This window comes from Carassius gibelio, chromosome A13, assembly GCF_023724105.1.
Source record: "Carassius gibelio isolate Cgi1373 ecotype wild population from Czech Republic chromosome A13, carGib1.2-hapl.c, whole genome shotgun sequence".
NCBI lineage: Eukaryota > Metazoa > Chordata > Actinopteri > Cypriniformes > Cyprinidae > Carassius > Carassius gibelio.
This window is the reverse complement of record NC_068383.1, coordinates 26909094-26937027: the sequence shown is the minus strand read 5'-3', so window position 1 is coordinate 26937027 and position 27934 is coordinate 26909094. Positions and strand designations below refer to the sequence as shown.

Sequence of the window (27934 nt, the reverse complement as noted above, 5' to 3'; positions counted from 1 at the left end):
GCAAATGAAATAAATTTTATTAAACTAAATATTTCTTGCTGAACCTCATTTTGTAATGTTTTTATTATTATTTTATTATTTTTTATTTTATTAATTTATCCAAATTTGGTGTGCGATTAATTAGATTAATTAATCACCACATCATGTAATTAATTAGATTTAAGCTTAAAAAATAATTAGCCCTAATATATACTGTATATATATATATATATATATATATATATATATATGTATATATATATATATATATGTATATATATATATATGTGTGTATATATATATATATATATATATATAAGAATATGGAGTACCTACCATTATATATGAATATGGGTCTGAGGTATATCACTGTTCCATGTAACACGACTGGGAATTAATAATACATGTTAATACAATATTGGTCAAAAGTTTGGAATAATTATTTAGTCTCTTATGATCACCATGGCTGTATTTATTTGTTAAAAAATACAGTAAAACAGTAATATTGTGAAGTGATGTTACAATTGCTATTTTAATATATTTAAAAATGTAGTTTATTCATGTCATGGCAAATTGATGAATTAAAATTTCTCAATTCATGACCCGTTTAATGTTGAATTATTTCAAATCCGGTCAAGGACCATGTTCTGGAATAAGAAAATATAAACCAATGGAACTACAGACAGCATAATGAACTTTACGGTCTCTGTAAATTTAGTTCAGAATCTCCCATAAACAAATGCCCCAAATGCACATAACCTGTTACACTACAATCATAAGTCGAGATAGAGAGAGAGAATTGTGCTTATATGAATTAGTTTCATTTTTATTATAAACAGCATTTTTGAAAATAAAATTGAGCAATTTGCCAATCTTTTTGAAACTACATATACATTTGTTCCTAATATAATATATGCATACTTTATCTGTACGTTTAAATTAGCCTAATGAAACTTAGTCAGCAATTTCAAGTTCTTGCAGTTTGTTATAACTCAGCATTTTGCAAAGTTAAATAAGTGTTTCAGTCTCTTTTGATGGACACATTTCAGTTATATTTACATTAATTACCATTCATGTCACAATTTCAGTTTCTAATTCTTCCGCCATAATACTATTCACACGTCCCTGTCTGAGCTTTTTAGGGTGCATTCATTGTCGTCCTCTAGACCTATGAGATGCCCGTTGAGGTGAACTTTGGGGTGTTTGTTGAGGTGCCTGTAGGGGCATCTGCTGAAGTGCTTGTCGTGGTTGTGCATTAGAAGTAGCATTGAGTAAGGCACACCCAGATGTAAGACAGACTCCAGGAACTCCACGTAGTCCAGGATGGCCTCTCAAACCAGGCTGGCCAACATGGCCTCTCTCACCCATCTGACCTGGTTGGCCATCAAATGCCCGGCCAGGTCGCCCACGCTGACCTAGTTAGGATATGTTAAAAAAAAATTATAATAATAATTTAAAAAAATGAATGAAATGCTGCATAGGCTACTAACATGCCAGTGAGCCTCTCATTTTATCTCATGTAATGTTTCTATGACAGGAGAGGTTAACTTGTTTTAATTATGTGTTACCCTTTGGTCCCTGCTCCCCAGTATGGCCGGGAAGGCCATAGCCTTTAGCTCCCTTGTCTCCTGGTTCTCCACTGTCACCTGTGGCAAACAAATTTAATTAAAATGAACAACCATCTCAAGTGCAAATAGATGTTGGTGGAAGTGATGTGAAGATTGGATCATTTAACTTACCGTTTTATGTGAGCGAATCTTTTGTTCATTTGTCACGTGATTCATATTGAACAATTAATTAATCGTTCTTTATACTTAACGCGTGTGTTGAGGTCATTCCTGAATAAATGTGTGACACTGTCACACAGGACACCTGTTTTAACCTGTTAGCCAGCACCCCCCATTATGGGACTCACAGCTGAAAGTACTCTACCTAACTTAAAATTGTAACAGTTTCCTAATTCAGTGTGTTACAAATATAATTTTGGTGTCTTTGGAAAGAAGACCCTTTGGGCTGATTTGATAACGCTCAAAAATATTAAAAGTTATAGACACTGAAGTGCCTTGATTTTTTTTTGATTTTTTTTTTAACACACTTATTACTGAACACACAATTTTTGTATTTTATATAAAAATACATGAAATGAGTCCTGGAGTAATCTAGAAAATGGGTTGAAAGTCACATGTCTCATGAGTTTCTATTTCAAATCTGAATATGATATGATGAAAAATGAGACCCTGCTACACCCCGACCCCCTAAATATAAAAATATATATATTTACCAACTGTATTGAAGGCTTCTACAAACTATTTAGTCATTAAACATACCACTGCATTTTTTTTCAATTATAGAACACAAGACAGAAACTTATACATCATATAAGTGATTTATTTGAGCAAAAGAAAATTCAATAAGAATTATTTGATTGAGAAAAATAAGAATAATAATAATAAAAAAAAAAAGATTTAACTTTGTATGCCAATTTCCTGAAATTGCTAGAAATGCAGCATTTACAATGAATTACAATGCAAATTAGTGCTGATGTGCTGATGGCCACTTTATACAGATGGTAATAACACAAATGCGCCATCAAGTAAATAATCCACTTCTCTATTTATATAGAGGCGTTCACTTTGATAGCCGTGATCATACAGTAATAGCATACAGTAACCTGTTCAATATATTTTAATGATTTTATGTGTATTTGAGTTTTAATAGGTTTTCATGTTGTCTTAGCCATTTTATTCCTCTTAAACATTTTAATTTGTGTATGTCTTTAAATGAGTTTGGGTCTGCCTGTCATGTGAGTGATCACATGACAGGAAATAGGAAATGAGCAGTATAAAGGAGGCAGCATGGCAGACAGACAGGGTCTTCGACAGATCACTGCTGCTGGACTGAGGAGTTACATTTAAGGACTTGCCATTCCAGCATCTCACTTTTATTGGATTATCACTTCTTTGGATTGTATATACACGGTGGACACTTTTTTCTCACTATTATTTTGTCTTGTGGACTATATTGGAACATCTGTCATGTGCTGTGGCTGATTCATGACCATACAAAACATCTGTGCATTTAATAAAGCTGTTCATTTACTTCTGCTGATGCTTGCAGACTAACATTGCTTAAGGACAAAGGTTCTGATTTTCTGATTGAAAAGACAATAGTTCCTTGTGAATGTGAACCCATCATTTCTGCTCACTTGGGCAGTTTTTCCAGCTGAGAAGTATTTGTTATGCTAGTTCATCATGCATGAACACAGCCAAGAGCAAAACAGGCAAATACCCTTCATAGCATTATTGTTCATCTGTATCTTGGCAAATTCTTTATTTGTGACTTATTATGCCATCTGACATCAGTGCAACTGCATTTATTTAATGTGGAGGCACCAACATGGTGGACCACCAATAAGCTACCGTTTGGACTAAAGTGTGAAGATGGTTTACCTGTTGAGCCCTGTCTTCCTTGGTCACCAGGTTCTCCGTAGAATCCCTGCTGCCCGATTTCCCCCTTGAGACCATCAATGCCAGGATCACCCTATAATAATGGTATTTGCAGAAAGGAAGAAAGTCATATTGGTTTGGAAGGACATGAAGATGTGTGAATGATAAGAGGTGAATGATACCATAAGAATTCTAGAATCAAAGTGTCAGTAGGTTTTTTTGCTATGCTGATCCTGAAGTTCTGAAAAAGGAAAACCTCTTTACACCCTGTGCAGGTTTCGTTTTTTTCTCTCACAACATAAATTTTACAACCTTTTAAATTTTGCATATTTGAATTTTAGGCTCTGTGAACTTTTATTCGCCTTTGGCCCTCTTGAGTGAAAATGTTCGAGAAGTCTGACAAAAGGTCTGCTGAGAAATATGGAAAGGCTTTCCACTCTGGTAAAGGTGGGATTCTCTCCAACAACCATTCAACACAGAGCAAGTGCCTCGTCTGTGACTTCCTATTTGTCTTCACGAAGACTTGGAAATTCTGAATGTTTTAATTCCAACCTATACTGCCAAACACTGCTGCGTGCTCTCTAGAGGCCTTCACACTATGTACATATCAGACTTGACCTAGAAGAAAGATGATGTATAGACCATGTTCTTCCTTAGTTTACTATGGCAAAAACAGGTTTAACGTGTGCTAACTGAGATGTCTAAAAGAAACCACGTCTAAATGCTTTTTGTTTCCAAGGTCTAGCAAAATTGAGACTGTTCCAGGGTTGTTTTGAGGGGATTCTTCTCGGAGGTGGGTAACTTACTGGAGGTCCAGGTGGTCCTTTTGGTCCTGGGGGACCTGGAGCGCCCATTGGCACGTCTCCATAGAGCGGGCAGACAGCCGCACAAGTCCTTTTCACAGAGTTGGCAAATGTGGACATCTGCTCCAGCACCACCCTCTTGCAGACCTCGATAACATGTTGAGCAGGAAGAGTGGGGCCCTAAGAAAGAGATCATTACCACTGCAACACGGAGCTCAGATCAGAGCACTTCTCGCCTGTAGTAGTTTGAAAATGGGTGGTTGTGTAATGAAAGAGAAACAAATACGGCCAACAATATTCCACCAGCCTCATTATGGATTAACAACCACACTAAATGAAAACCTTGCCCTGAGCGGCAGAGAAGGCCGCACTAATGAGAAAGCGTTTACTAGCGATCTTGACACCAAAATGGTTACCACATATTTCATGCATGCTATGCCAAGTGCCACAGGGGCTGAATCTCCCAGAACTTTTGAAGGTTTGTCTGAAGGTGATGCTTGTTAGTCAGCTGGTGAAATTCAAACGTAAACAGACATTCAATTAGTCTTAAAAAAGGAGGAAAGGTTGAATTTCATCTTTCGTTTGGACCTTCGCTCTCTTATGCACCCTCAGTTGCTTGTGGAACATAGAGTAAGTCCCTATATATGTTCAAATGAAGAGAGAGCTGTATGTAGAAACATAATAATATGTTTAGTCAGAGAATTGTATACTATAATAATTTAGTTTATGATATTGTAATGCATTGCAATGTATTGTGACATATCACTATGTGTTGGTGCTACCCAGCCCTGATTCTGTTTCAGTAACATAACATCTAAAGTTACCAATACTGTATATCATCAAAGGCTGCATTTTTTATCTGCCTTAAAAAGACATATTTTGTCTCCAGTCTTTCCAGCCTTTATACACGGTAGAGCAGTAAGATGAGGCAGTGCCTTTACTGGCTCTTTAAAATGAAAGGGACAAGACTTTCTTTTCATATCTTGCATGTCAAGTCTTCTCTAGATTTTCTCTAGTTTAAAAGGTCAGTCTCTTCCTCTTTGTTCTGTTTCCGACCATAGCATGCAACAGGAAAAAGATTTGTTATTTGTTGTGAGTTGGATTTTCAGACTTACTGGTGGGCCTGATGGGCCCTGAAAGCCCACTGGACCACCGTCTCCCCTCACTCCCTTGGAGCCTACAGGGCCTTTTTTACCCGATTCTCCAGCAGGGCCTCGCTTTCCTCTACTTCCCTGTTTCCCTGGAACACCGGCGTCTCCTGTCTGGAAAACAAACAAATACAAACACATCCATAAACAAGCAAGTTCACTTTATACTATGTACACAATGATATCTCAACAGAACATCTGGAAAGAAATACAAAATGTAACTTAAACAATACACTGATGTGGCAATCAGATGCATATTTCCAAAACCAGCTTTGTAAATGTAATCCAACTAGATTTTTGATGCTGTTGTGGACATACCAGACCCATAGTTGCTAATGCTTAGAAGTCATCTCCATGGTGTTAATTAAACAGAAATGTGAATAATCTCTGAGATGGTCTTACCCTGCCTTTAGGTCCTTTGACTCCCTTTGCACCCTGTGGAAACAATGTGGCGTTGTGAGAAACTAGAACCATATGATAATGGAAATGTGTCAACAGGAAATGAAATGCATTTGAGTCAACAACTACCTTTTCCCCTTTGCTTCCCTGGACCCCTGGAATGCCAGTTTCACCCTGGAAGATAAAAAAAACAACATTTGCAGTTGCCTTGTGGTTTTGATCCAATAAATGTGATTTGTAGTTCAAAATTAGTTGTTGCGAGAGGAAACCCTGAAATTATGGTTATGCTTTTCATCACTCTGTGTTTGTGTGAAACAAAAGCTGTAAAACTCAGAGGAAAACCATTTGGTGTAATGTGTCCTAATCGGAAAATTGCCCTGGAATTTGACACATTAGCCTGGGATCTAATTTTGTGCACTCTGGCTCTCAACTACTATACAGATGCTCTAAACAACATGATGTTCCAAGTGTTTTCTACAATGTTCCTGCTACTAATGACTATTTTTATAATTCTTTCTGGATGGGTGTGCATTTGAACTCTAGACCGAAGGTCCCATTTCTTTTACTAAAAAAAAAAACAATAGTGGCAGGAACAAAAGCAATACTTTCCATTTTCTAAGCATGTATATTACATATTACATTATAGAACATGTTAATGCAGCATCAGGATGTTACCCTGATGGCCAGTTGTTCAAATTTCACCAAATATGTTCTGGTAAATGTGTCTTTACAGCAGTTAAGGGTCATCTGTACTCATGGCGATCTAATGTCTAATGGTTATCTAATGTTTAGATAACAGATGACCACCGAAGGAAAAGACATGGTTCTATATAAACACCATATGATCTTTCACCATCTAATGCTAGAGCCCCTGTGAATATTTAATTATTGTCATATATGTTGATGAAAAGTCTTTTCTGCAGTGACATGTTTAAATGAAGTGTGGAGATCTTCTCAGAAGTTTAGATATCAGTGGAGGGCTGATGCTGGAATGAGAACAGAGCAGCCAACAGTTTCAGTCTAGCACACTTTGTAGTGTGACTGCACCTAGAGTCAAGACACTGTATAAGAGGCCAAAGACTGCTGTGCTAACCAGTGAAGAGCTGTGCTGCTCAGACATAACTCCCGTGTGAAAACATGTTCTCATGGGTGCATGATGGCTTTTCTCTATTCACTTTTTTGTGAATGGGTCAGTTCCAGATATCTGTCTACACTAAGCCAATACTGACACATGATCTTATAAATCCACAGTTTTCTGCACTGAACTGATATATAAATATCTTAGATTTGCAAGACAAGGATCTATAGGATATGATTTACATCACACCCCATCCCCAGCCATGTGTAGCCATTTTATATCTGTTTGCAGCCTCTTGCAGGATTCAAAATGCCCTTTTAATGAGATAAAATTATGTTATATGTGGGTTTCATAATTCAGTGAAGATCATTACCTTGGGGCCAGGCCTGCCGGGTATTCCCATGTGCCCCTATAAAGACATGGCATGTTTTAGCATTTTGGAGGGCCTAAACCTTTATTTCAAAAGCTTTGGAATATTTGGAATATAGCTCACCGTTCTTCCAGGGGGCCCAATAAATCCTGGTCTTCCTGGTTTTGAAGCGGAGCCCTTGTAACCTTGCAGACCCTGGAGATTATAGCACTTTATAAAAATACCAGAAGGCAGGGTGGATTTTTTTATGTCATAAAAGTCTAAGGTAAAATATTAAGGTGGTATTTACAGAAGTCACATATAGCTCAGTGCAGTGGTCATGTCTTCACATGAGCACTTACTGTTAGTCCAGGAGGGCCCATTTCCCCCGGAGGCCCTTGTTCACCTTTTTCACCCTGTGTGAAGTATTCAAGCATGTTATATAAGCACACACAACTACACCTAATCAGACAGATGCATCTATAGAGACTTTAGCAATCGTTTTTCCATTGCTGATTTTCTAAGATGATTCTTTCTGCTTTTTATATGTAGTTAATAATATTACATATCTTAAACTTAAACAAACAAAATAAATAATTTTGGATATAGTAAGTAAAGAACTTTTCTAAGTGATTTTCACTGGAGAGAACTGTTTGATAGTTTGAGTTCTGTGTTGCTCAGTCTTTTGTTCATCAAATTCAGGCTTAAAACTTTAAACTAAAACATAATTTTGCTGTGGTGCTGTACATTTAGTAGCTAAATAGCAGTATAAACATGCAATTGTGTGTATCAGAGGATATATATATATGTCAAGAAGTGTTAGGGTACCCTTTCACCAACTCGTCCATGTCTTCCTTCAGGTCCCTGTGGTCCTTGATAAGCCTGCACGTGGTAATACCATGAGATCAAATGAAAGTGTGGGAAAGTTATTTAAGAAGTTCAGACAAATGTTCAACTGAAAGGGCAATTTGTACCTCAATTCCAGGATCTCCATCTCGTCCTGGCAAACCTGGATCACCAACTATACCCTGAAATATTCAACACAATCAGCACTAGACTTTTAACCTATTGGTCAACAAAGTATTTGTCACATTGGTTGACAAGTAACCAACCTTTTCCCCTATCCCACCAACATTTCCTTTTGGGCCTTGAGTACCCTGTGAAGAGTAAAAAAGATATGTACAGTACTTCCGAAGGATTGTTTAAAGCAACATGATTTTATGACAACTAGAATACTTACTAGCTTTCCCTTTTCTCCAGGTGTTCCTCGTTCACCAGGATTTCCCCCAATCCCCTGTCACAGAGCAGAGAAAGAATATAAACATGCAGTCAAATTCCCATGACGTTTGTATGATTTAAAAAAATAAATAAATACATTAGAATATGGATGTGACCTTAGAAATATTGAATTGAGCTTTACTTTTCCTCAAACCACCATATTGTTCAAAGCTGGCATTTGTAAACAATTTTGTTGATGTTTAAATTGTGTCCATGCAGACAGCTTCATTCCTCCTCAAACCCCAAAAGATCAGGAATTTCAAACTTTTGGTGTTTCCCTGAAGTTTTGCATTCCATTTACCAGCCTGTAACTTTTAAATAATAATAATAATAATAATAATAATAATAATAATAATAATAATAATAATAATAATAATAATAATAATAATAATAGTCTTTATTTTGTTTATTTGCAAAGTTCCCCTTCCCCTTTCTCTTTTGATTTTGAGATCAAATAAAACCCAAACATTTTTTCATGAGATTCACCCACCAAGTTCTTTTCACCTTGACCTCCATGAATACAAAAATGCGCACATTACATTTAAGATAAGTCCATGGGTTTTAAATGTCATGCAGCACAATACAGAAGACCCCAGTCTGTTTTTTTTTTTTACCTGGCGACCCCGTGGCCCTCGAGATCCTTCAGCTCCGGGTAAGCCTTCATTTCCCTGTTCCAAGAATGAATGGGAATTGTGAGATTTCCAACTAAACAGCAGCAAATGTTTTAAAGACAATACCAAACCAGTGTGAGGGAGAAAACATACCTTCACGCCCTGATAGCCCACAATCCCCTCGTATCCCCGTTCTCCTGCTGCACCCTGGGAGATGTGGTGGGGAGCGAATGAGTCATTCATATCGCCAATTACACAGTCCATCACATATATTTTATTGAAGCAAAGTGTTTTCCAACAGAACTTACAACTTCCCCCTGCTGGCCAGTTTCACCCCTCTCTCCAGGTGACCCTCGCACTCCCTTTGATAAGATGCACAACATACATTGCATTGGTTACCTTGATGTGCACAAGCTATGAGCAATTGCATTACTTTTTAATTCTGCAAAAATTACTTAGAACACAAACCACAGTATGCAAGTATGTGCAATCAACTTGTGATTTAGTAGACTACACTTATGCTGATTTTACCTTATGACCTGAAGCTCCTTTTAGCCCTTTCAGGCCTTTGGGTCCTCTGTCACCCTGTGAGAGAGAAGAAGGTTTGTTATGGCAAACTTTTGGATGCAAAGCTACGAGGCCATCAAAATGATTCTCTGCAGTTGTGTGATGTATTACCTCCTGGCCTCGAGGTCCTCTCATGCCCTTTTCTCCTTTAATGCCGCCTTCACCCTGTGGAATGCAAGTTATCCAGTGAGTGGGTCTGTACAACAATGCAAACCAAGGGACTGTACAATGAAGCCACGCACCTTAGGCCCAGGTTCTCCTATATGCCCATAATCTCCAGTGTTCCACGTATCCCCTGCAACAAGATTTGAGATGAATGCTTGCACAATTGCTTGTAATTGTAAATAATATGTAACAACGGCAACAGATGTAGACTTTAATTGGCCAATAATGTTGTCCCAAGACATAAAGAACTTGGTTTATGGTGCTGGAAAAAGGCAGCATGTGTTCCACTATATGACAGCCTGGAGCTACAGAATGGCAGAACGGAAATGGTTCCCTCCATGTTGGTATAAAAATGCACTTGACCAAACAGGATCCTTAGTCACACAACTGAACAACTGCTAGGAGCTTCCAAGGGTTATAATGAAAAAAAAAATCGACATTTAAAAGGCAAACTGTTGAAGTCTAACTACTACTTCATTAGCCCTGTTTGTTTCCTTGCTAATTTACTTCTTAAAAAGTAAAAAACACAAATTGCAACAGTGTATTATCAACATGTGTTATGCTTCAGAACAGCTGCTCTTGCACAACAGAAGTTAGATTTATGTGGTCTAATCATTTAATACAACTTTAATTCCCTTCTTTTCTAAGCCATTATCAAGTGCTGCTTTTTATGCACGAATCATGGGGGATATATTTCTGGAACGCTGCCAGTGTGAAAGCTCTGCTCAGCTCTGCTTATGCTTCCAGTGTGACTCGGGAGCGAGACCTGTTCACACTTCCCATTAGTAGTAATAATTATAATTCTTTACATTTATATAGTGCTTTTTCTGCGCATTTAAATCGCTTTACATAGTAATCTCCTCAACCACCACCAGTGTGCAGCATCCACCAAGATGATGTGACGGCAGCCATATTGTGCCAGAACTCCCACCACACACCATCTTATTGGTGGAGAGGAGACAGAGTGATGAAGCCAATCAGCAGATAAGTGGATGGTTAGGAGGCCATGATGGTCAGAGGCCAATGGGCAAATCTAGCCAGGATGCTGGGGTTACACCCCTACTCTTTTGTAATGACCACTGAGAGTCAGGACCTCGGTTTAACCTCTCATCCAAAAGATGGTGCTATTTGTCAGTATAGTGTCCCCGTCACTACATTGGGGCATTAGGACCCACTAACACCTCTTCCAGAAGCAACCTAGTTTTCCCAGGAGGTCTCCCATTCAGGTACTAACCAGGTTTAACCCTGCTTAGCTTCAGTCTTGCAAGGTGATATGTCTCCATTAGTCTCCACATTCTGTCACTGCTCTTTTGCAAAAGGCTTAACATTGTTGCATTGAAGTTGCTTTGCTAATGACTGGTCATTATCAAATGCTCAGTCACTTAACATAATAAACAAGCAGCTCCTTCACTTCATTACATTCTGTGCTACAGCCACACTGTGCAATTGGTGGAGTAACCTCTGGGAACAGGGGTCCACAAAACACAGTAAAGACTTTTACAAACTCTTCCTGGTACATAAGAGACCACACATGGCAGCAGATGTACAGTGTGTTTGCAGGGGGAAATGCACTCAGTAACCCCGAGTAGTAAACACAATGGTGGCCCTTTGGCTGAATATTCTATCAGACATATCCATGCCTACAGTGGCCTAACTGTACTAGATTATCAAAGTTGTGGGCATGTATCTGGGTGAGTGAATGTAGGAAGAAAAGAAGGAACGAGCATGGGCTTTTTTAGAGAGGGAGAATAGATTCTATGACTGATTGACAGAAGCATCTTCAATGTTAATACTTGAAAAAGAGCTCTGTTACACGTTGCCGGGCTGACTTTTAAAGATACTATTCCAGCACACCACTGAGAACTGGACTCAGATCAAAGATGTAAAGTAGTCATAACTCTGGAGTGGAAAGACTCAAGTTTACCACCCAAGGACGCTCACGAACTTGAACTTTGCTTACATAGCCCAAATGTATACAAGTAATTGGATCCTGATGCGCTATGCCATGTCCTTTAATTAAGCCGATCGGCAGAAATTGTACTGTATATTTGCAGGGCCTGTTTGAACTCTAATGGCTTTGCTCCCTTTGAGTTTGTCTCAGAGAGTCGGAGACTGACGCCACAACTGATTTTTCCATTTATTTATTTATACCACTGCTACTCAAAGCAAGCGGGTGTACCATAAATATAATGATTCTGGATCTGTTTAAATATTTTATTCTCACGTTACACATGGTATGTCAGAACTTTTTCATCAGAGTGCAATAGTAGGGTTCCGGAAATAAAATACTGTTATATTTTTCCACATAGAATTTGTTTTAGTATGATAATATGCAAACCTTTCAAGAACTGCTAATAACTCTGAAGTTATGAAATTAGTGTTTTAGAAGCCACAAACCAATGTTCTTTCAAATGCATGGGATGAGTAGTATTTACACTGTTGTATTGTATTGTATCTGAGACTATCACCATGTATACCGTACCATAGTACCGTCACATTACTTAGGGGTATCTTTCTTTTCCAGGCCAGCAAAGACGAGCAATTGATGTAATGAATGATGAAATAGAGCCTGCCTTAATCAAATATCATTCTAAATTACAGTTTGCTATCCTTCCTGTGTTATTTACAGTTTAGGTAAGTTAACCAACTGATCAATGTTGTTTGTGTTTATGGTGATACAACTGGCATTTGGCCTTAAATGTGCTTACAGTAAATTAAGAAAGTCGTAGCATTGTTCTTCCTGCTCCTATTTCCAGTTTTTGATCCAAATTGTTTTGGGGACACTGTCAAAGTTGACATTTTTGCTTAAATTTGGAATGTAAATTTTGCTTCTGCTTATGTCCATCATGACATCTCACAATGTTGCTGAACTCATGAGATGTGTGTGTGTGTGTGTGTTTGAAACTATTAAGACTATTAAGAAATGAAGGATTTCCAAAAGACTAATTTTAATCAGATTCCAAGCCACATATGGATGTGGTGTGGATCAGGTTTGTAAAATTGGGATATTATGTGGTATTTTTCTGTTCAGACTAAAAACAGCTAAAGGGATTTGAGTCAGTATATGCCAAAAGTGTTTGTCTGAACAAAGCCAAGACAAGCACTTAGAAACCTTCCCAGAAAACTAAAGATGGTTGAACCTTTCAAGAAATTTAGAATTTAGACAAATAGAAAGTGACAAGAAACCTTTGTGTTTATCCAAAAGTGTGGAGGTTTTGGCTGATTAGTATGCTCCTGCTAACCCTTTTTCTATAGTCATCCATTAAATGTAGTCTGATTATATAATCTAATCAGTTCTATCATAGTAGATATTTTACCGTTATCTATTTTTTTTAGGTTCTTAAAAGTGTGAAATGGCCACCTTTTTGTGCCATCAATCTATAGGCATTGTTACTATGTCATGTTAATGTGATTAAGCACATGACATTTACAGCTCAAATTATTGGCTGAAAACCTTCATTACTTCATGAGCAAAGATGGCAGGTTACAAATGTCATGCTTCGAAGTGTAATTGCACCATCCAAGCAAATACTATTTAGATGAATGGCAATACTAACATAGTTTTCACCAGGTATTATATATCTCATCAGTTAGTCCTTACACGGATGCCTGGAAGAGGCAATTTTAATTACTCCTGCCATGCACAGGTGTTCTTTATACATTCTTAATTCTTTCACATAATTATAATGCATAAAATATGTATGATGGGCTTTAGCTAGCATACTGCAGCAACAGCCTATCACTGACAGTAATTACTGCTGCTGTAAGTAAAAATCTGTCACAGGATGCTCTGCTGTCTGAGACAAGCTTCAGTGTTTACCATTTTCTCAAGCAAGTCCTGAATCTTGTTTCCACCATTCTTTACTTCAGTAATGCTTCTACTTCCATTTTCCAAAGCTTCACTTCACATGCTGGATCTATTTCACGTTAAACCTCTTCTTTTGATCCTCTCTGCTTGCTTTCATTCCTGACTATGCATGTTTGTCCATTAATACCCTCTTATTAAACCCTAATGACCATTGACTACTGCTTGTTGTTTGTTCACACTAGGATGAGAGATTTCAGACAGAATTCTTACCCAGTTTCCCACTCTGCCTGGATCTCCCGGATTTCCTGGCATGCCTCTGTGACCCTACGGAAGAAGGACACACTTGTTGAGATTGCATAACAGAGGCTTATGTTAGGAAGAGTAAACTTTGACTTTGGCCACCTTGGGTCCTGTGCGCCCCTGGACACCAGGCTGTCCGTTTACACATTTACAAGTGGCTCTTCCTCTTCCTGCAGTTAAACCAATCTCAGCATATCCTCCGCACTGTTGAGGAACGAGCTGATGAGAAGAAGCTGAAAGCTCATGCAGAAGAAGGCAAGAGCCCACACATGGGGCAGCTGACTCACCACACTGGAAAGTTCACAGCAGCCTTCAGAGTGTGCTTGATCAGCATCACAGGAGACCTCCATCTTTTGCAGATCCACCTACACAAGCACAGAGGTTCAATGTATAGCCTATCAATGTTCTTTTACTTAGTGCACCTTTGCAAAAAAAAGAAGCTCATTCAAGTGTGCTATTCTTCTAAACTAAAAATAAGAGAGTATACATTGTCTACTTTTTAAGTGTTTTCAGATATGTATAGGTATTTAAATTTACATTTAAATACGCTTAGCTTATATTTACTTGAGTTTACACTAGTATACAAAAAAGTCAAAGTATATTTGACCTATACCTGTTCTCAGCCTTTTCCTGATTGAGATATGCTAGGTATTATTAAGTATTTTAAGTATACTTGGCTTATGTTTACTCTTTTTATAGTGTACATTTGGTTGATTTTATTTACAATTCCATAGTGTGAGTAAAATACAATATGAACAGTATGCCTTATAAGTTCACTTGTATAGTTGCAATTGTACATATTTAATGGGAAATAGTTGTGTATTCAAAATCTACTCCCGTTGCACATAATTGTTTAATTGCGATTTATCACATACAAAATTAAATATTATTGTTTACATAATATATGTGCATGTATTGTTTATATTTATTATGTGTATATAAAAACACAAACATGTATATATTTAAAAAAAATTATATGTATATATTTATATTCATACATAATTATTTACATATAAATATAAATGTTTTATATATAAACAAAACATATTTTTCTTAAACATATACATGCATGTGTGTACACACAGTACACACACAAATATAATGTAAACAAAAACTTTTATTTTGGATGTGATTAATCATCTGACAGCACTAATATGTTTATAAACTAAAAAAGTTGGCCAATTTAGTCTCAATGAAAAAAAAAATAGTACACTTGTGTATACTACTAGTATACTTTGAACTAGGGATGCACCGAATCCAGATTTTTGGGTTTCAACCAAATACCGAATCCACTGTTTAAGATTTGGCCGAATCCGAAACCGAATACCGAATCCTACTCGCATCCTTATTCCATTATCACAGTAAAACACACTAATGAAGTAAAAAAAAACGTCCACAGCAATGTATTTTTCATTTTATTTTATTTTAACTGTTAAAAAAAGAAAAAAAAAGAATAGGCTACATTATGCCAGGATGACAAATGAGAAAAACTTTTTTGACAATTACCAAGCTTATGCTTATGCTGTATTGCTACGGTATAAATCGTCCCAGCCGTTTAAGATTCCTGAACAGTTTAGTTTAGAGCAAACTGTCGGGTCTTGTTCCTCCTCATATAAACACCTCCACGCAATCAACGGCCGCGTGACGTCGACCAGCGTAGCGCAAGCCTAGGGTTCGGTTCGGTGAAAAAAAAACCTAAGGATTCCTGGATTCAGTGAATCCCTACTTTGAACATAAAGCATACTTGGAAAATATACTTGAACTTAAGTTCCTCTTCAGGAACTCGAGATGCGTCAAAGCGATACGGGGAACGTGTTTAGCATGAGCGACTCTGAATATCATATATAAAATCTGTCTAATAGAAGAGAATGACATCACGGGCGGGGTTACGTAAGCGACCAGGAAACTATAAAGGCATGAGCCACACAGCTGGCATCAGCTTTTTTTTCAGCAAGCGCCCTGTGTGTGAATGTCATTCTGTCTTGTCAGTCTTATGTATTGTTGTTTGTCACTCACTATTAGCTCCTCAAAGAGTAAGCAATAGTCAAAGAGCAAAGCTAAGACAAGACATCGGAAAGGTGAATCCAGATCGTGTTTCAGACTGTGTGTTCCTCGCTACATCACGAGTGGGGTTACACGGTCTGTGCGCAGTCTGCCTGGAATCGAGGCACGCTGTTTCGGCTCTTGAGGGAGGCGACTGCTTGCACTGGTACAAGCCAGTGTGGACACTTCGATCCTGGAGGACTCTTCTCGAGAGGGAGTCTTTGCCAGCATTCCTCGCGGTGTCGGTCCTGATTTTGCCGAGGCAGAGCAGCGCCAGCACTCACTGGGTTCACAGATAAATCTGCTGGAGGGTATGGAGACGGGCGCATCCCTATCTCTTACCTCACCCGCCAGATCTGCCCGATCTCCGGGTTTAGAAGCCCGAGTGTTGCGGTCCTTCCCCTGAGTGACGGGTGTGATGCACCGCCTTTTTTTCTCAGAGGAAATTGAAACGGAGGGCGTCGATGAGCTCGCAGTTGCATAAACATTAGTTTCTCAGACAGCAGTTGCAAAAGCATCAGTTTCACAAGCATTTTATGCCTAAACTTTATAACGAGCAGAATTGAGGAGCACAGGCAGCTCTCTGGAAAAATAAGGGGGCTAACTGTGCTTCTCGCATATCTGGGGATGGGTTGGAGACGGCTCTGCCTATCTCCACCCGTGTTCCCTAGATCTAGAGTTCGTTCTCAATCTCAAGGTTCGGAAGCACGCTGTAAGAATAAATTGTATATTCTTGCCTTCGAGATCATAAAGATCATAAAGCAGCGGTTTCTTCCCCCTCTGTGAACTCCCAGCTGCAGCTACTTATCTCCGAGGAGATTAACACTGTGTGACAAAGCGGCTTGCGTGCTGCCGAGGCAACATGTGTATTATATCATTTTCAGTTTTGATGTGAATCTTACCAAAACCAGACCATCTTTAATCATCTGATTGGTTAACTGCATTAATTCTGAGGAATTAAATTCAGTATTTATCTGGCTATGAGAAGTTAGATATGAATTATATCAACAAGGCAGACCGTGTTTACTCATCTGATTGTTTATTTGCATTAAATTCTGAGGAATATAATGACATTTATCTCACTCTGAGAAATGATATATACTGGAGGGGCTGCTGGGCGGGAGCAGCCCTCTCAGTCTATCATCTGAGCCAGGGTTTTCCCAGCATAAGGTGGATCTGAGGGCCGTACTTCAGGCTGGGAGGTCCTCGGTGAAGAAGTCCTGACACGTTTCAGTCACGACTGCAGAGGGCGGCCCCTACTGCGGTAGAGCGGCATACACCGCATCACACGGTGCCTGTCTCGCCTCAGTGCCCTCTGGGAGCAGGAGTTGCGGTACAGTTCTACAGGAATTACGGTAGAAAATGCTACCGTATTCAGTTCGGATCTCTACCGCCAAGATTCAATGGGATTACTCCGATGTTAGTCGGCACCGCGCAGGCCCTGATTATGGAACAAGAAGTTGAAACACTATTAGGGGAGGAGGGCACTGAGGTGGTCCCCTCAAGACAGGGAGTCCGGGATCTACAGCCGGTATTTCATAGTTCCAAATAACGATGGGTGGTTGCGTCCGATCATAGATCTGTGGGTCTTAAATCGATCAGTTATGAGACTGAAGTTCAAAATGCTCATGATCATGCATGTTGTAGCTCAGATCAGGTCTGAGGACTGGTTTGTCACAATAGATCTCAAAGATGCATACCTCCACATATCCATCCTTCCACAACACAGGAAGTTTCTGAGGTTGGCTTTCGGGGGCGAAGCTTACCAATATCGAGTACTTCCTTTCGGCCTTGCACTCTCACCCCACAGGTTCACAAAATGTGTAGATGTGGCTCTGGTTCCTCTGTGCTTGCAGGGCATCCGCAGTCTCAACTATATCGACAATTGGTTGATTTTAGCTCAGTCAGATCAGGTTGCAGCTCTACATCGAGATTTCGTTCTCGCACATTTGGGGGAGCTGGGTTTGAGACTGAACGCCAAGAAGAGTGTACTTTCTCCAGTTCAGAGAACCATCTATCTAGGTGTAGTATGGAATTCGACCGCGATGCAGGCACGTCTGTCCCCTGCTCATATCGAATTGATCCTCATCTCAGTAAAAAGAGTCAAAGAAGGCTAGTCATTCACTGTCAAACAATTTCAGAGATTGTTGGCCGTGGTCTGTTGAGTGGTCACCATCTGACATGGCATATCAATTGTCAAGGGTTGCTAGCAGTTTATGGTGCACTAAAGCACTTCCTCCCAGATATAAGAGGTCACCATGTGTTGGTGCGCACCGACAACACATTGGTGGTCTCTTACATCAACCACCAGGGAGGTCTGCGTTCACGCCCCTTGCTCAAGCTGGCGCACCAGATCCTTGTGTGGTCCCAGGGTAAACTCATCTCATTAAGAGCAGTATGTATTCCTGGCAAACTAAATATGGGACTGTCGAGGCAGGGGCTGAGGCCTGAGGAATGGAAACTTCACCCTGAGGTGGTGAAGCAAATATGGAGAATTTTAGGCAGAGCTCAAGTAGATCTCTTTGCAACTCAAGAGACATCACAATATCCCCTTTGGTTCTCTCTGGTTCATCCAGCTCCTCTGGGACTGGACGCTATGGTACAGACCTGACAGAGGCTTCGTCTGTATGCCTTTCCCCCTATTGCTCTGCTCCCGGGAGTTATGGCGAGAGTACACCGGGATGGGGTCCATTTGTTGTTAGCAGCCCAGTACTGGCTGGGCCGAGTATGGTTCGCAGACCTGGTCTTGCTCCTCGACGGCTCTCCATGGGAGATACCGATCAGGACAGACCTACTCTCTCAGGCGCAGGGCAAGATAATTCACCCTTGCCTGGAGTTGTGGAAGTTGTGGGTGTGGCCCCTGAGGGGGCACAACTCATAGCATCTGGTCTCTCAACCGAGGTTGTTGAGACCATCCTCCAAGCCAGAGATCCCTTAGCGAGGAAACTGAGGTGGTCCTGAGGTGGAAACTCTTCACCTCATGGTGCAGAGACCGCCAGCTTGACCCAGAAAACTGCCCAGTTGGTACAGTTCTGGAGTTTCTACAAGCCATGCTATCTGCAGGGTTGACCCACTCCACGCTGAAGGTTTACGTGGCAGCCATTGCAGCCTACCATGTACCTATCAATGGTCAGTCTTTGGGAAGATACTCCTTAGTTACATGTTTCCTCCACGGTCCACTGAGGCTGAAACCTTCAGTACGGTCCCGTATTCCCCCGTGGGACTTGGTTGTGGTGTTAGTGGCTCTTTGTAAAGCTCCATTCGAGCAAATACAAGATATATCAGACAGACATCTGACCCTTAAAACTACCTTTCTGTCGGCCATTACCTCTCTGAGGAGAGTTGGAGATCTTCAGGCCCTCTTAGTTGCCCCTACTTATCTTGACTTTGCACCTGGCATGACCAAAGCATTCAAATACCCTTGAGCGGGATGTGTTCCTAAGGTTCCCTCTATCACACCAGAACCTGTAGTGCTGCAGGCCTTCTGTCCTCCTCCCTTTCATGAGCCCAACTACGAGAAGCTAAATTGAATGTGCCCAGTTTAAGTGCTGGACGCATACGTCCACATAGCTGCCCTGTGGAGAAAAACAGACAAATTGCTTGTATGCTACAGTCCCCCCCAGAGGGGCTTTCCTGCTTCTAAGCAGACTATTAGCCGTTGGCTAGTTGAGACTATCAATGCCACCTATGAGTCCTCTGGTCTTCCCGCTGTCTGAAGCAAAGGCTAACTCTCGGAAATCACACTCCAGAGACGAATGCGCAAAGTCCCAACTCCAGTACCAAGGATGCAAGTCCAAAATGTGCATACTTTGTATTGAGATGTCACCAGAATTTGTCTAATCTTCCTGGTACTTTAGGCCGCGGTGGAAACACAGAAACAACAGTTCTGGGAGGTAAATAGTTCCTTGGGAAAAAAGTTCCTGGTACAATTGTTCCAGGTAATTTCGGTGGGAACGCAGAATAAAATAGTTTTTCTAATTTTATTATATTTTTATTTTTTTTATATGTTCTTTTATATACTGATGCACTTCAGGTGTCCCGAGTTTGAATCCTGGCTTGCGAACCTTTTCCGATCCATCACCCCCACCCCCCTCCTCCGCCTCTCTCTCTCTCTCTCTCTCTCTCTCTCTCTCTCTCTCTCTCTCTATCTCCCTTTCCAACTTCACTTCCTGTCAACATAGTGTCCTATCATAATAAAGGCAAAAATGACACAAATAAATCTTTTAAAAAGTAATTTTGCATTCCCCAGAATTGATTGGATCGATGGAGAGTAAATAATGACAGGATTTCCCCTCAACCTGTTCCTGGTAAACCAATACCTGATTTTGTCACTGGTACTCACCAAAACAGAACGGTCACCTACTGCCCTCTTGACGATGGAGGTAAAGCCTTGATGGATCACGGACCGTGGCTCATCTAGAGGCTCCACGCTGACCTCCTCACAATCAACCAGCAGCTTCACCCGCTCTCCTTTTACACTCAATGCCAGCTTGTGCCACTCACCGTCAAAGAGTTTTTTCACTCTCTGGAAGGTCCGCAGCATCTGTGTGCCTTGCGGGCTGGTGTAGAAGAAGTCCAGGGTTTTAGTGTCGCCCTGAAAACGAAGGCCCACCTGCTCCCGGCCTTCAGAATTGCTGACTTGCCACAGATTCCAAGATGTTTTAGCTGTGTCCTTGGGAACTTTAAATGTGGCGATGACAGAGTAGTCAGATGGTAAACCACCTGGGTAGATGTTGCTAGATGGAGAGATGGGTGAGAATGTATGTGCTGAGAAATTAATAAAAGGGATATTTCAGGGCAAACAAAGTCAAAGAAGAATCTGCTAAACATCTCCAAACAACACAAAGCAGTGATGTGAATCATTCACTAAGTCATTAAGTTGTAAGAGTCACTGAAAATTCCCCAAGACTAGTGTAAAGTATGTTTGAAACTCACAAACACATATCAAAACACCCCATGGTACATGGTGATATATATATTTAGGTACTGTACTGAATTGTTACTATGCTAATATACATGGTAATAGCTTGATACATGTTGGTATGTTTTCTGTTTAACAGTGGTCTTTCGAACGTGACCTTAGGTGAAGTTTTGCATTAATTTTAACCAAATGGTGTCCATTTGTTTCCAATTTAGTTTTCTGCCCCTGTTTGTTTTTAAAAAGAACTGGTTTATTGAAATTAGAGGTTAATGTTTTCAAGAACAATGTTCATTTACACACAGTGTGGTTCCACAGTTCTCTCGTTTTCTCTTTTGATGTTGTTGGTCACATTTTGCTTCGACATTTGGTGGTTGTTTTACAGTCATGTACTTCTCATGATGATTTGGTCAAGTAGGGGATGTAAGTGGGAGGTACTTGCGTATAGCATTGTTGGCCCACACGCACAAAAGGAAAGACCAAGCACATGCTGTAACCACAGCTGACACACAGGAACAGATGCTGATGCTGATGCTTGAGAAAGACGTGCATTTAATGCCAACATTTCAGGACAAAGGAAGAGACAGCTTGGTGTATCCATGCTATATAACTTGTAAGCATACACTCAAAAAAATGACTCTTTAAACTTACTTAAGTCAATTATGGACAGTGGTTCCACACAACCAAATTGTGTTTTGATAACATTAATGGAATTTTTTGAATCTATGCAAACTCCTTGTGTTGTGACAACACAACTGAATGAGGTAGAATCTATGTGAAATAGTAATGTTCAACCAACTCAATTTATTGACTTTGCTTCAACTTAAACTGGTTAAGTTAACTCAACATGTTTTGGTTTATTACAATCTAGCCAAATTTGTTTCACTCTATCAACATAAGGAGGTTTGTTTCAAATTACTCATTTCAATTATGGACAGTGGTTCCACACAATTAGTTCTAGTTACTTTAACACAATATTTTCTTTTTGAAGTTACTCCCTTCAACAAAGCATTTTTTGTATGTTTTGTCTTGTAATGAGACAAAAGACAAGATGTCACAAATGATCAAAGTGTATTTGTTAAACAAGCAATAAATAATTACACACAGTAAAATACAGTTTAAACCACATTACAAAATTACACAAAATAGCAAATACAATTCTAATTGGCATTCATGGGCAACCAATCAAACCTTATTCCAGGAACAGGAAGTGGCTCCAGAAATAACTTCTTCAGTATTCCAAATGTGTACCTGAGTTCAGGAGGGTTGCTCAAGTTCAGTCCATAAATCAGTCCCAGTAACATGGTTTTACAGACTGTAAACTGCTATAGGTCCTGAAGAACTTTATCCTTTAAAACTCCAACTTCTGCTGGACTGTCTTCAATGATGCAGCTTCAAATAGATTCCCATGAGTCTTCTGGATCACCTCCTGACTGCTGGCAACGTCTGTATCCTAGAAGTATTTAAAAGCATGGAGAACTCAAATTATTGTGTATTAACTTTAACAAATAATTTATTAACCTTGAACTCACCATATACTCCATACTGCTAGGGTCTTCATTTGGATACTTCAATTTCATTAGTCTGAAGATGAAAACAACAAAATTTAGCCTTTGTTTTTTTTTTCTAAAATTACATGAAAAAAAGTCAGTCATTCATCTTCTTATGGGAAATCCAAGCAAGCAGTCAAGATGGGATTCTAACAAACATTACAGTGGAAAATGTTACACATCTGGACCCTGTATGGTTAACAACAGAACTGGAATGTTCCCAGACCCAGAAACATAGTAAGGACATCAGTAAAACAGTCCATGTGACACCAGTGGTTCAACCATAATTTTACAAAGTAAACAAAAATACTTTTTTGTGCAAACAAAATTAAAACAGCGACTTTATTCAACAATTCTTCTCCAAATCGCATCTTCCACCATTATCAACAGCACGTAAATAATTCATGCACATGGTGCTGCTGACCTACAACACGCCTGCACTGAGCCTTGATTACACGCAGAGGAAAGCAATGTTCATGCCTCTTGTTACTGTCCATAATGGCAGAATATGTGATTTGGAGAAGAATTGTTGATTAAAGTCGCTATTTTTGTTTTCTTTGCACAAAATGTATTCTTGTACCTTTGTAAAAGTGTGGTTGAAGCATTGATGCCACATGGACTGTTTTACTGATGTCCTTACTATGACTCTGGGAACATTTCAGTTGCATTGCAGCCTTTATGGAGGTTCAGAAATCTCTCGCATTTTCATAAAAATATTAGGGATGCACCAATTGACCGGCCATAAATTGGAAACCAGACGGTTTTTGCTTTAAATACGCAATTGGTAATCGGCCGGTCTTTGGAATTTTTTTCAGCCGATTTTTCCGGAAGTGCGCCCGCGTGCTCCGACTACATTACTTCTGTGTGAAAGCAAACACATCCCGGGATTGATTCCAGCATTGAACTCGGGTCGGGGACGTAGTAACATTGCTGGGTTCAATCCCGGGACAAGCGCTGTGTGAACAAAAGCCAGATCTAATGCCGTGTCGTAGTGATGACATTATCGTGTGACTCTTTTACTGGCTGTTTTGAAGGAAGATCAACGTTCACTGAAAAAAAAAAAAGTGCAAACTGTATGAAGCAGAGATCAGTTAGTTCCTCACTTTCCACGGTGACACCGAGATCGTTCGCCAGATTCAGTGAAAGTATTACATGCCTAATGTTTTCGACTCGTACATTACACGTCACGCCCTGATGTCACGTGTCGTTACGGGACCTGTATTTGCCGGAATCGCAGTGTGAAAGGGGCTTTATTGAGCTTTCCCTCAATTTTGGACTGTAGACTGTGGACTGTCCTTCCTTCTTGTTTGTTGCTTAAAGATAAAAAAAAAAAATCGTCCAGTTTGCTTGTAAAAGAAATCGGTATCGGCCATGAAAAATCATGATCGGGGCATCCTTAAAAAATATCATAATTTGTGCTCTGAAGATGAATGATGGTCTTACGGGTTTGAAACGACATGAGGGTGAATAATGACATGTTTATTTTTGGGTGATCTAGCCATTTAAACACACCTGAACCAGCTAATCAAGGTTCTTGGGAATTTTAAAACAAAAAAGTCTTACCTGAAGTTCCAGGCAGGTGTGTTAGAGCTGAACCCCACAGAACACTGGCTTTCCTAGAGCAGGTCTGGACACCCCTGCCTTGCATCAAAATAAATCTATCAGTTTATAGATATACCACATATTTTGTATTTATTGTATTAATAAACCTTATCTTATCTGTCTTTTTTTGTCAATTTCCAGTAACCAGTGAGAGAATAATGTTTTAATACAAGGTTGTGTTGAGTGCAGTTGTTCTTACCTGTGTAGTGGGCACCAAGAGGGTTTCAGTATTTGTCCAAGGTCTCTTCTTCAGTATGAAAACATCTTCGTAAATTTTGCAGTCCGAATCAAGTTTGGCAAAGATTGTTGATTCTAATGGGCCTATGGTAATTCTGGATGTCTCAAATTCTGCACAAACCTGTACACATGAAGTGCAATGTGTTACAAAAAAAAAAAAAAAAAAAATTGAACAGCAAAAACCAATTCAATGATCAAAATATTAAGTGATTTATTTGTGTGAGTGATGAATAGTGTCATGTTTACCATTCCTAAAGGAGGACCTGATTACATATCTGGAGCATATGTATAATGTGAACAGCTCAGAGTAGTGTCCGGTTTAAAGTCATTGTATGACCACACCGCCATGTTCCTAAACAAAGCTTCAAATACTCCCACTGTTCTGAGCCAGGGCTCTCCAAACTCGTTCGACATCTCATGGTTGGACATTTATTGATTATTTATCTTTTTAAATTAGTTAAAATATACATATTATAACAAATAAAGGTAATTACTTCCACTTTTTAAAGTCATTATGTATTACTAATACAATTAATTTATACAAATATATTTGGCACACAAAATGAGATAAGAGAGAAACTCCTATTCGCCATTTGATTAGTTATATGAGGAAGTAGCTGAATGACAAATCATTCTGTCTCTTAACATCTCTTATTGTAAGCCATATGTATAATATAAAGTAAAGGTAAGTGATAGGACGTTTTATTTTTGGATAAACATTTTATTAATAAATACAATCTCTCTTAAAATACCTTATTGGGTTATGATAATCAAAACAGTTTGGTTTGATCTAGCGCAGAACTAAGACTTTAATGAAATATTTCCCCCACTTATAAAATGATTTTATTATTAGCTAGCTCCATACCGGAGAGCTGCTTTATAAAAGGAAATCAAGTTATAATTCTAGCGACACTTACTCTGTATTTTCATGTTTAATATTGAAAAGCTATCGATTGCATAAAGGACTGTTATATAAATAAACGTGACTGGACTTTTCTTTACTGGAGTGCCTGGAGAACCTCAGAGTTCGTGCAAACATCCATATCTCTGTGTTCTTAAGAGCTGCTTTTACATCGCGGTCAGTTTTTTGTTGTGTTTATGCAGTTATTGAGAGGAAGGCGTGCAGTATATATTTACATATTCATCCAAGGTTCGGATCGGGTCGGTTTGCCTCAAACTGAAGTGCTATCTTCTTCTTTTTAATTGAATCAGGAGAGTGTATTACAATCTTGCGCTACAGCGCCACACTGGTCAAACTGCATTAATGCAGGCTTTCAAATCAGGCAGATACGAGATCAAACCACTAACGTTACTCAAAAACATTTGCTGAAAATTTTATTTTTATCGTCGACGTTGTCGATTATGTCGAGTAATTGTTTCAGCCCTAGTGTATATATATATATATACTAAAGTAAATACATTACAGAGAGTCGTGCGCTTTCACATCTCCCAACGCTTCAAAATCATCTATTAACGGTGCAATAAACCGATTACACAATACTAGACTGCAAAACAAAAGCACCTCAAAACAGAAACTCTAAGAGAAATTAAAGACTTTGACTTAACACAATAAAAACTTTAGATTTTCTTACCTGACTGATACCTCTTGCTCCCCTCCACACCGTCATCAAATGCGTTGGAAATCGTCACTTCCGGTTTTTTTTGAATCACGAAATTAAACCCTTTACGTTACTTTAACGATTGATAATTAAGTAAAATTTAAAATTAAACATTTTAAGTTGATTAAACACAATACAATTGTGTTTTGTCGGAAAACTAAATATATTTGTGTTGTTTTAACAAAACATATATGTGTAAAACGAACAGTGCCGGAAAACCATTTTTTTGAGTGTATATCTGATAAAATTCAAATCAAACCCCAGATTATAGTAGTGGTAGTTTCTGGGAAGCAGGAGCAGGAAATGAGAGATATTGTTTGGAGGCGAGCATGATTACACTCAGTGGAAAAGCAGAAAGAGTGGAAAAGTATTATGTCAGAAGGACGATATAAATACCTCGTGCTCCTCTTGAGGTGGAGGGACGGGTTAACACGGTACGCCACCGCGTCAGGTTCAGACCCATTGACCCTTCTCACCCTTCTAGACTTGGACAAGCCAAACTCTTCCAACAGGTCATATGCTAAAAATAAAAGCACATGGGCTGCTTAAAAGTAGAAAAATGTAAGTCCGATTTCACTCTGTAATATTACGAACTGAATTTTAAACCTGTAAATGCAACTGAGGCCAAGATTTTTCATTATTTACAGTGGTTTGACAGTTTTTGGATTTACTTAAGCTACAAAACTTTGATGGCGTTCGACAGTATAAATGAAACATAGAAAACTGCAATAAATTAATTTAAGTCTAAGTCATGATTTATTCTCTAGTGATAGGCACTAAAGAGAAAAATTGAAAGAAAAACCCAATGGAAACTTTTTGATATTTATATGGAATCTGGACTAGGAATTAAACTGACAGATCAGTTTCCACAAAAAAAAAAAAAAAAAAAAAAGAATAAATAAATAAATAAAAAACGACAGAGACAGAGTTCAATCTTCATCAAGTAGCCCTACTGCGCCAAAAATGATGTAAACTTGTCCATGCTTCCCTCTGCTGGTCAATAAGAGGAGCAAACCTACTCTTTCATAGTCATATTGATTTCACTGTGATACCTTGCTGTCTGATTGCCTTGAGAATCTTACTTTCTCTTCAAATCTGAGGTCCATTTCATTTATGATGAAACAAATATTCTGACATGGTACTGAATTTTGCATTCTGTTAGATTCTTACTTGTAGGTAATTCCTGACATCTGACAAGGCCAAAGACAGCCAGCAGGACTGTAATAACCAGCATTTTGTTTAAAGCTGGAACTTTGGACATGAAGATGGCTGGAATTTAAATGTGCCTGTCAAGGGAGAAAGGTTGCAAAAAAGACTGAACACAAACTTTATAGCACTGACATAGAATATAAAGTAGACTATTTAATTGGACTACAAATTGCTATATTTGGTAAATGGCCACTGAAAATACAAATTTCACAAAATGGAAAACAACAGTATACAGCACAGGCAAAATTCTGCTATTAACATAAATGTGATATTTTCAATTCCAAATGCATTTTAAATGAGGAGATTTCTGCTGTCAAATAACAAGATGCAATTCACATTTTCTCCAAAACTTACTTGTACCTCATTACATGAATTTCTGTTATGATTGAACACAAAAAATTATTTCTTTTAAAGTAAATATTTCATTTTTTCTTAAAAGGAGCTTGAAAATCTAGGACAATCAGTGCTGATAAAACAACAATATATACATTGGTGGAATAAACAGTACAGTATATTTGTATTCAACTTCTCAATATAAGCCATAAATCATTTATGCACAGAACAAACACTTAATAATAATGGTTAAACACTGAGTGTGATAATCCACCTTCAGAAGTTCACATTTTAAATGAACCTAAAAGCATTTATTTTTAGTTTTCTATCTGCAGTAAACATACTTCCTTTACTTACATATTCTTCTGAAGCAAGTTCACTGCGGATTGTTCCTTGGCTGTTCCTGCAGTGATATAAAGATTTTAAAGAAGCATCTCTGGTCCCAACGTTGACTTTCAGTGTAAACCTGCTTAGAAGAAAGCCTGATCCATG

The 27934-nt window shown here is 38.9% G+C and overlaps 1 protein-coding gene and 1 long non-coding RNA gene across 3 annotated transcripts; both read right to left on the bottom strand.

The window, feature by feature from the left end:
* Nucleotides 1-443: 443 nt before the first annotated feature.
* Nucleotides 444-27934, bottom strand: LOC128026744 (collagen alpha-1(XXII) chain-like). The gene is made up of 28 exons (XM_052614014.1): nucleotides 27800-27934; nucleotides 27071-27186; nucleotides 26297-26420; nucleotides 20317-20710; nucleotides 14219-14296; nucleotides 14034-14135; nucleotides 13902-13955; nucleotides 13803-13819; nucleotides 9901-9937; nucleotides 9770-9823; nucleotides 9623-9676; nucleotides 9400-9453; nucleotides 9245-9298; nucleotides 9095-9148; nucleotides 8443-8496; nucleotides 8315-8359; nucleotides 8177-8230; nucleotides 8031-8084; nucleotides 7565-7618; nucleotides 7347-7418; nucleotides 7227-7262; nucleotides 5905-5949; nucleotides 5779-5811; nucleotides 5344-5490; nucleotides 4232-4408; nucleotides 3429-3519; nucleotides 1548-1625; nucleotides 444-1394 (listed from the first exon to the last, which is right to left on the bottom strand). The coding sequence occupies exons 2-28, from the start codon at nucleotides 27159-27161 to the stop codon at nucleotides 1129-1131; spliced, it is 2373 nt and encodes a 790-aa protein (XP_052469974.1). The 5' UTR covers nucleotides 27162-27186; nucleotides 27800-27934; the 3' UTR covers nucleotides 444-1128.
* On the bottom strand, nucleotides 21947-26131 carry LOC128026745 (uncharacterized). Of its 2 annotated transcripts, none has more exons than XR_008186495.1 (5): nucleotides 25874-26131; nucleotides 24244-24402; nucleotides 24006-24083; nucleotides 22425-22476; nucleotides 21947-22345 (listed from the first exon to the last, which is right to left on the bottom strand). It is a non-coding gene; the product is annotated as an uncharacterized LOC128026745 (long non-coding RNA). The 2 variants fall into 2 exon arrangements; XR_008186496.1 differs by lacking the exon at nucleotides 25874-26131 and adding an exon at nucleotides 25419-25633.

Excerpts from the sequence above, each read along its gene's own strand:
- LOC128026744 (XM_052614014.1), bottom strand. The coding sequence starts at position 27,161 with ATGTCCAAAGTTCCAGCTTTAAACAAAATGCTGGTTATTACAGTCCTG. Across the intron at positions 8,360-8,442 it reads CTGGAGAAAAGGGAAAGCTA|GGTACTCAAGGCCCAAAAGG; the intron begins GTAAGTATTCTA and ends TACTCTTCACAG. Across the intron at positions 4,409-5,343 it reads AGGGCCCATCAGGCCCACCA|GGCCCCACTCTTCCTGCTCA; the intron begins GTAAGTCTGAAA and ends TCTCTTTCTTAG.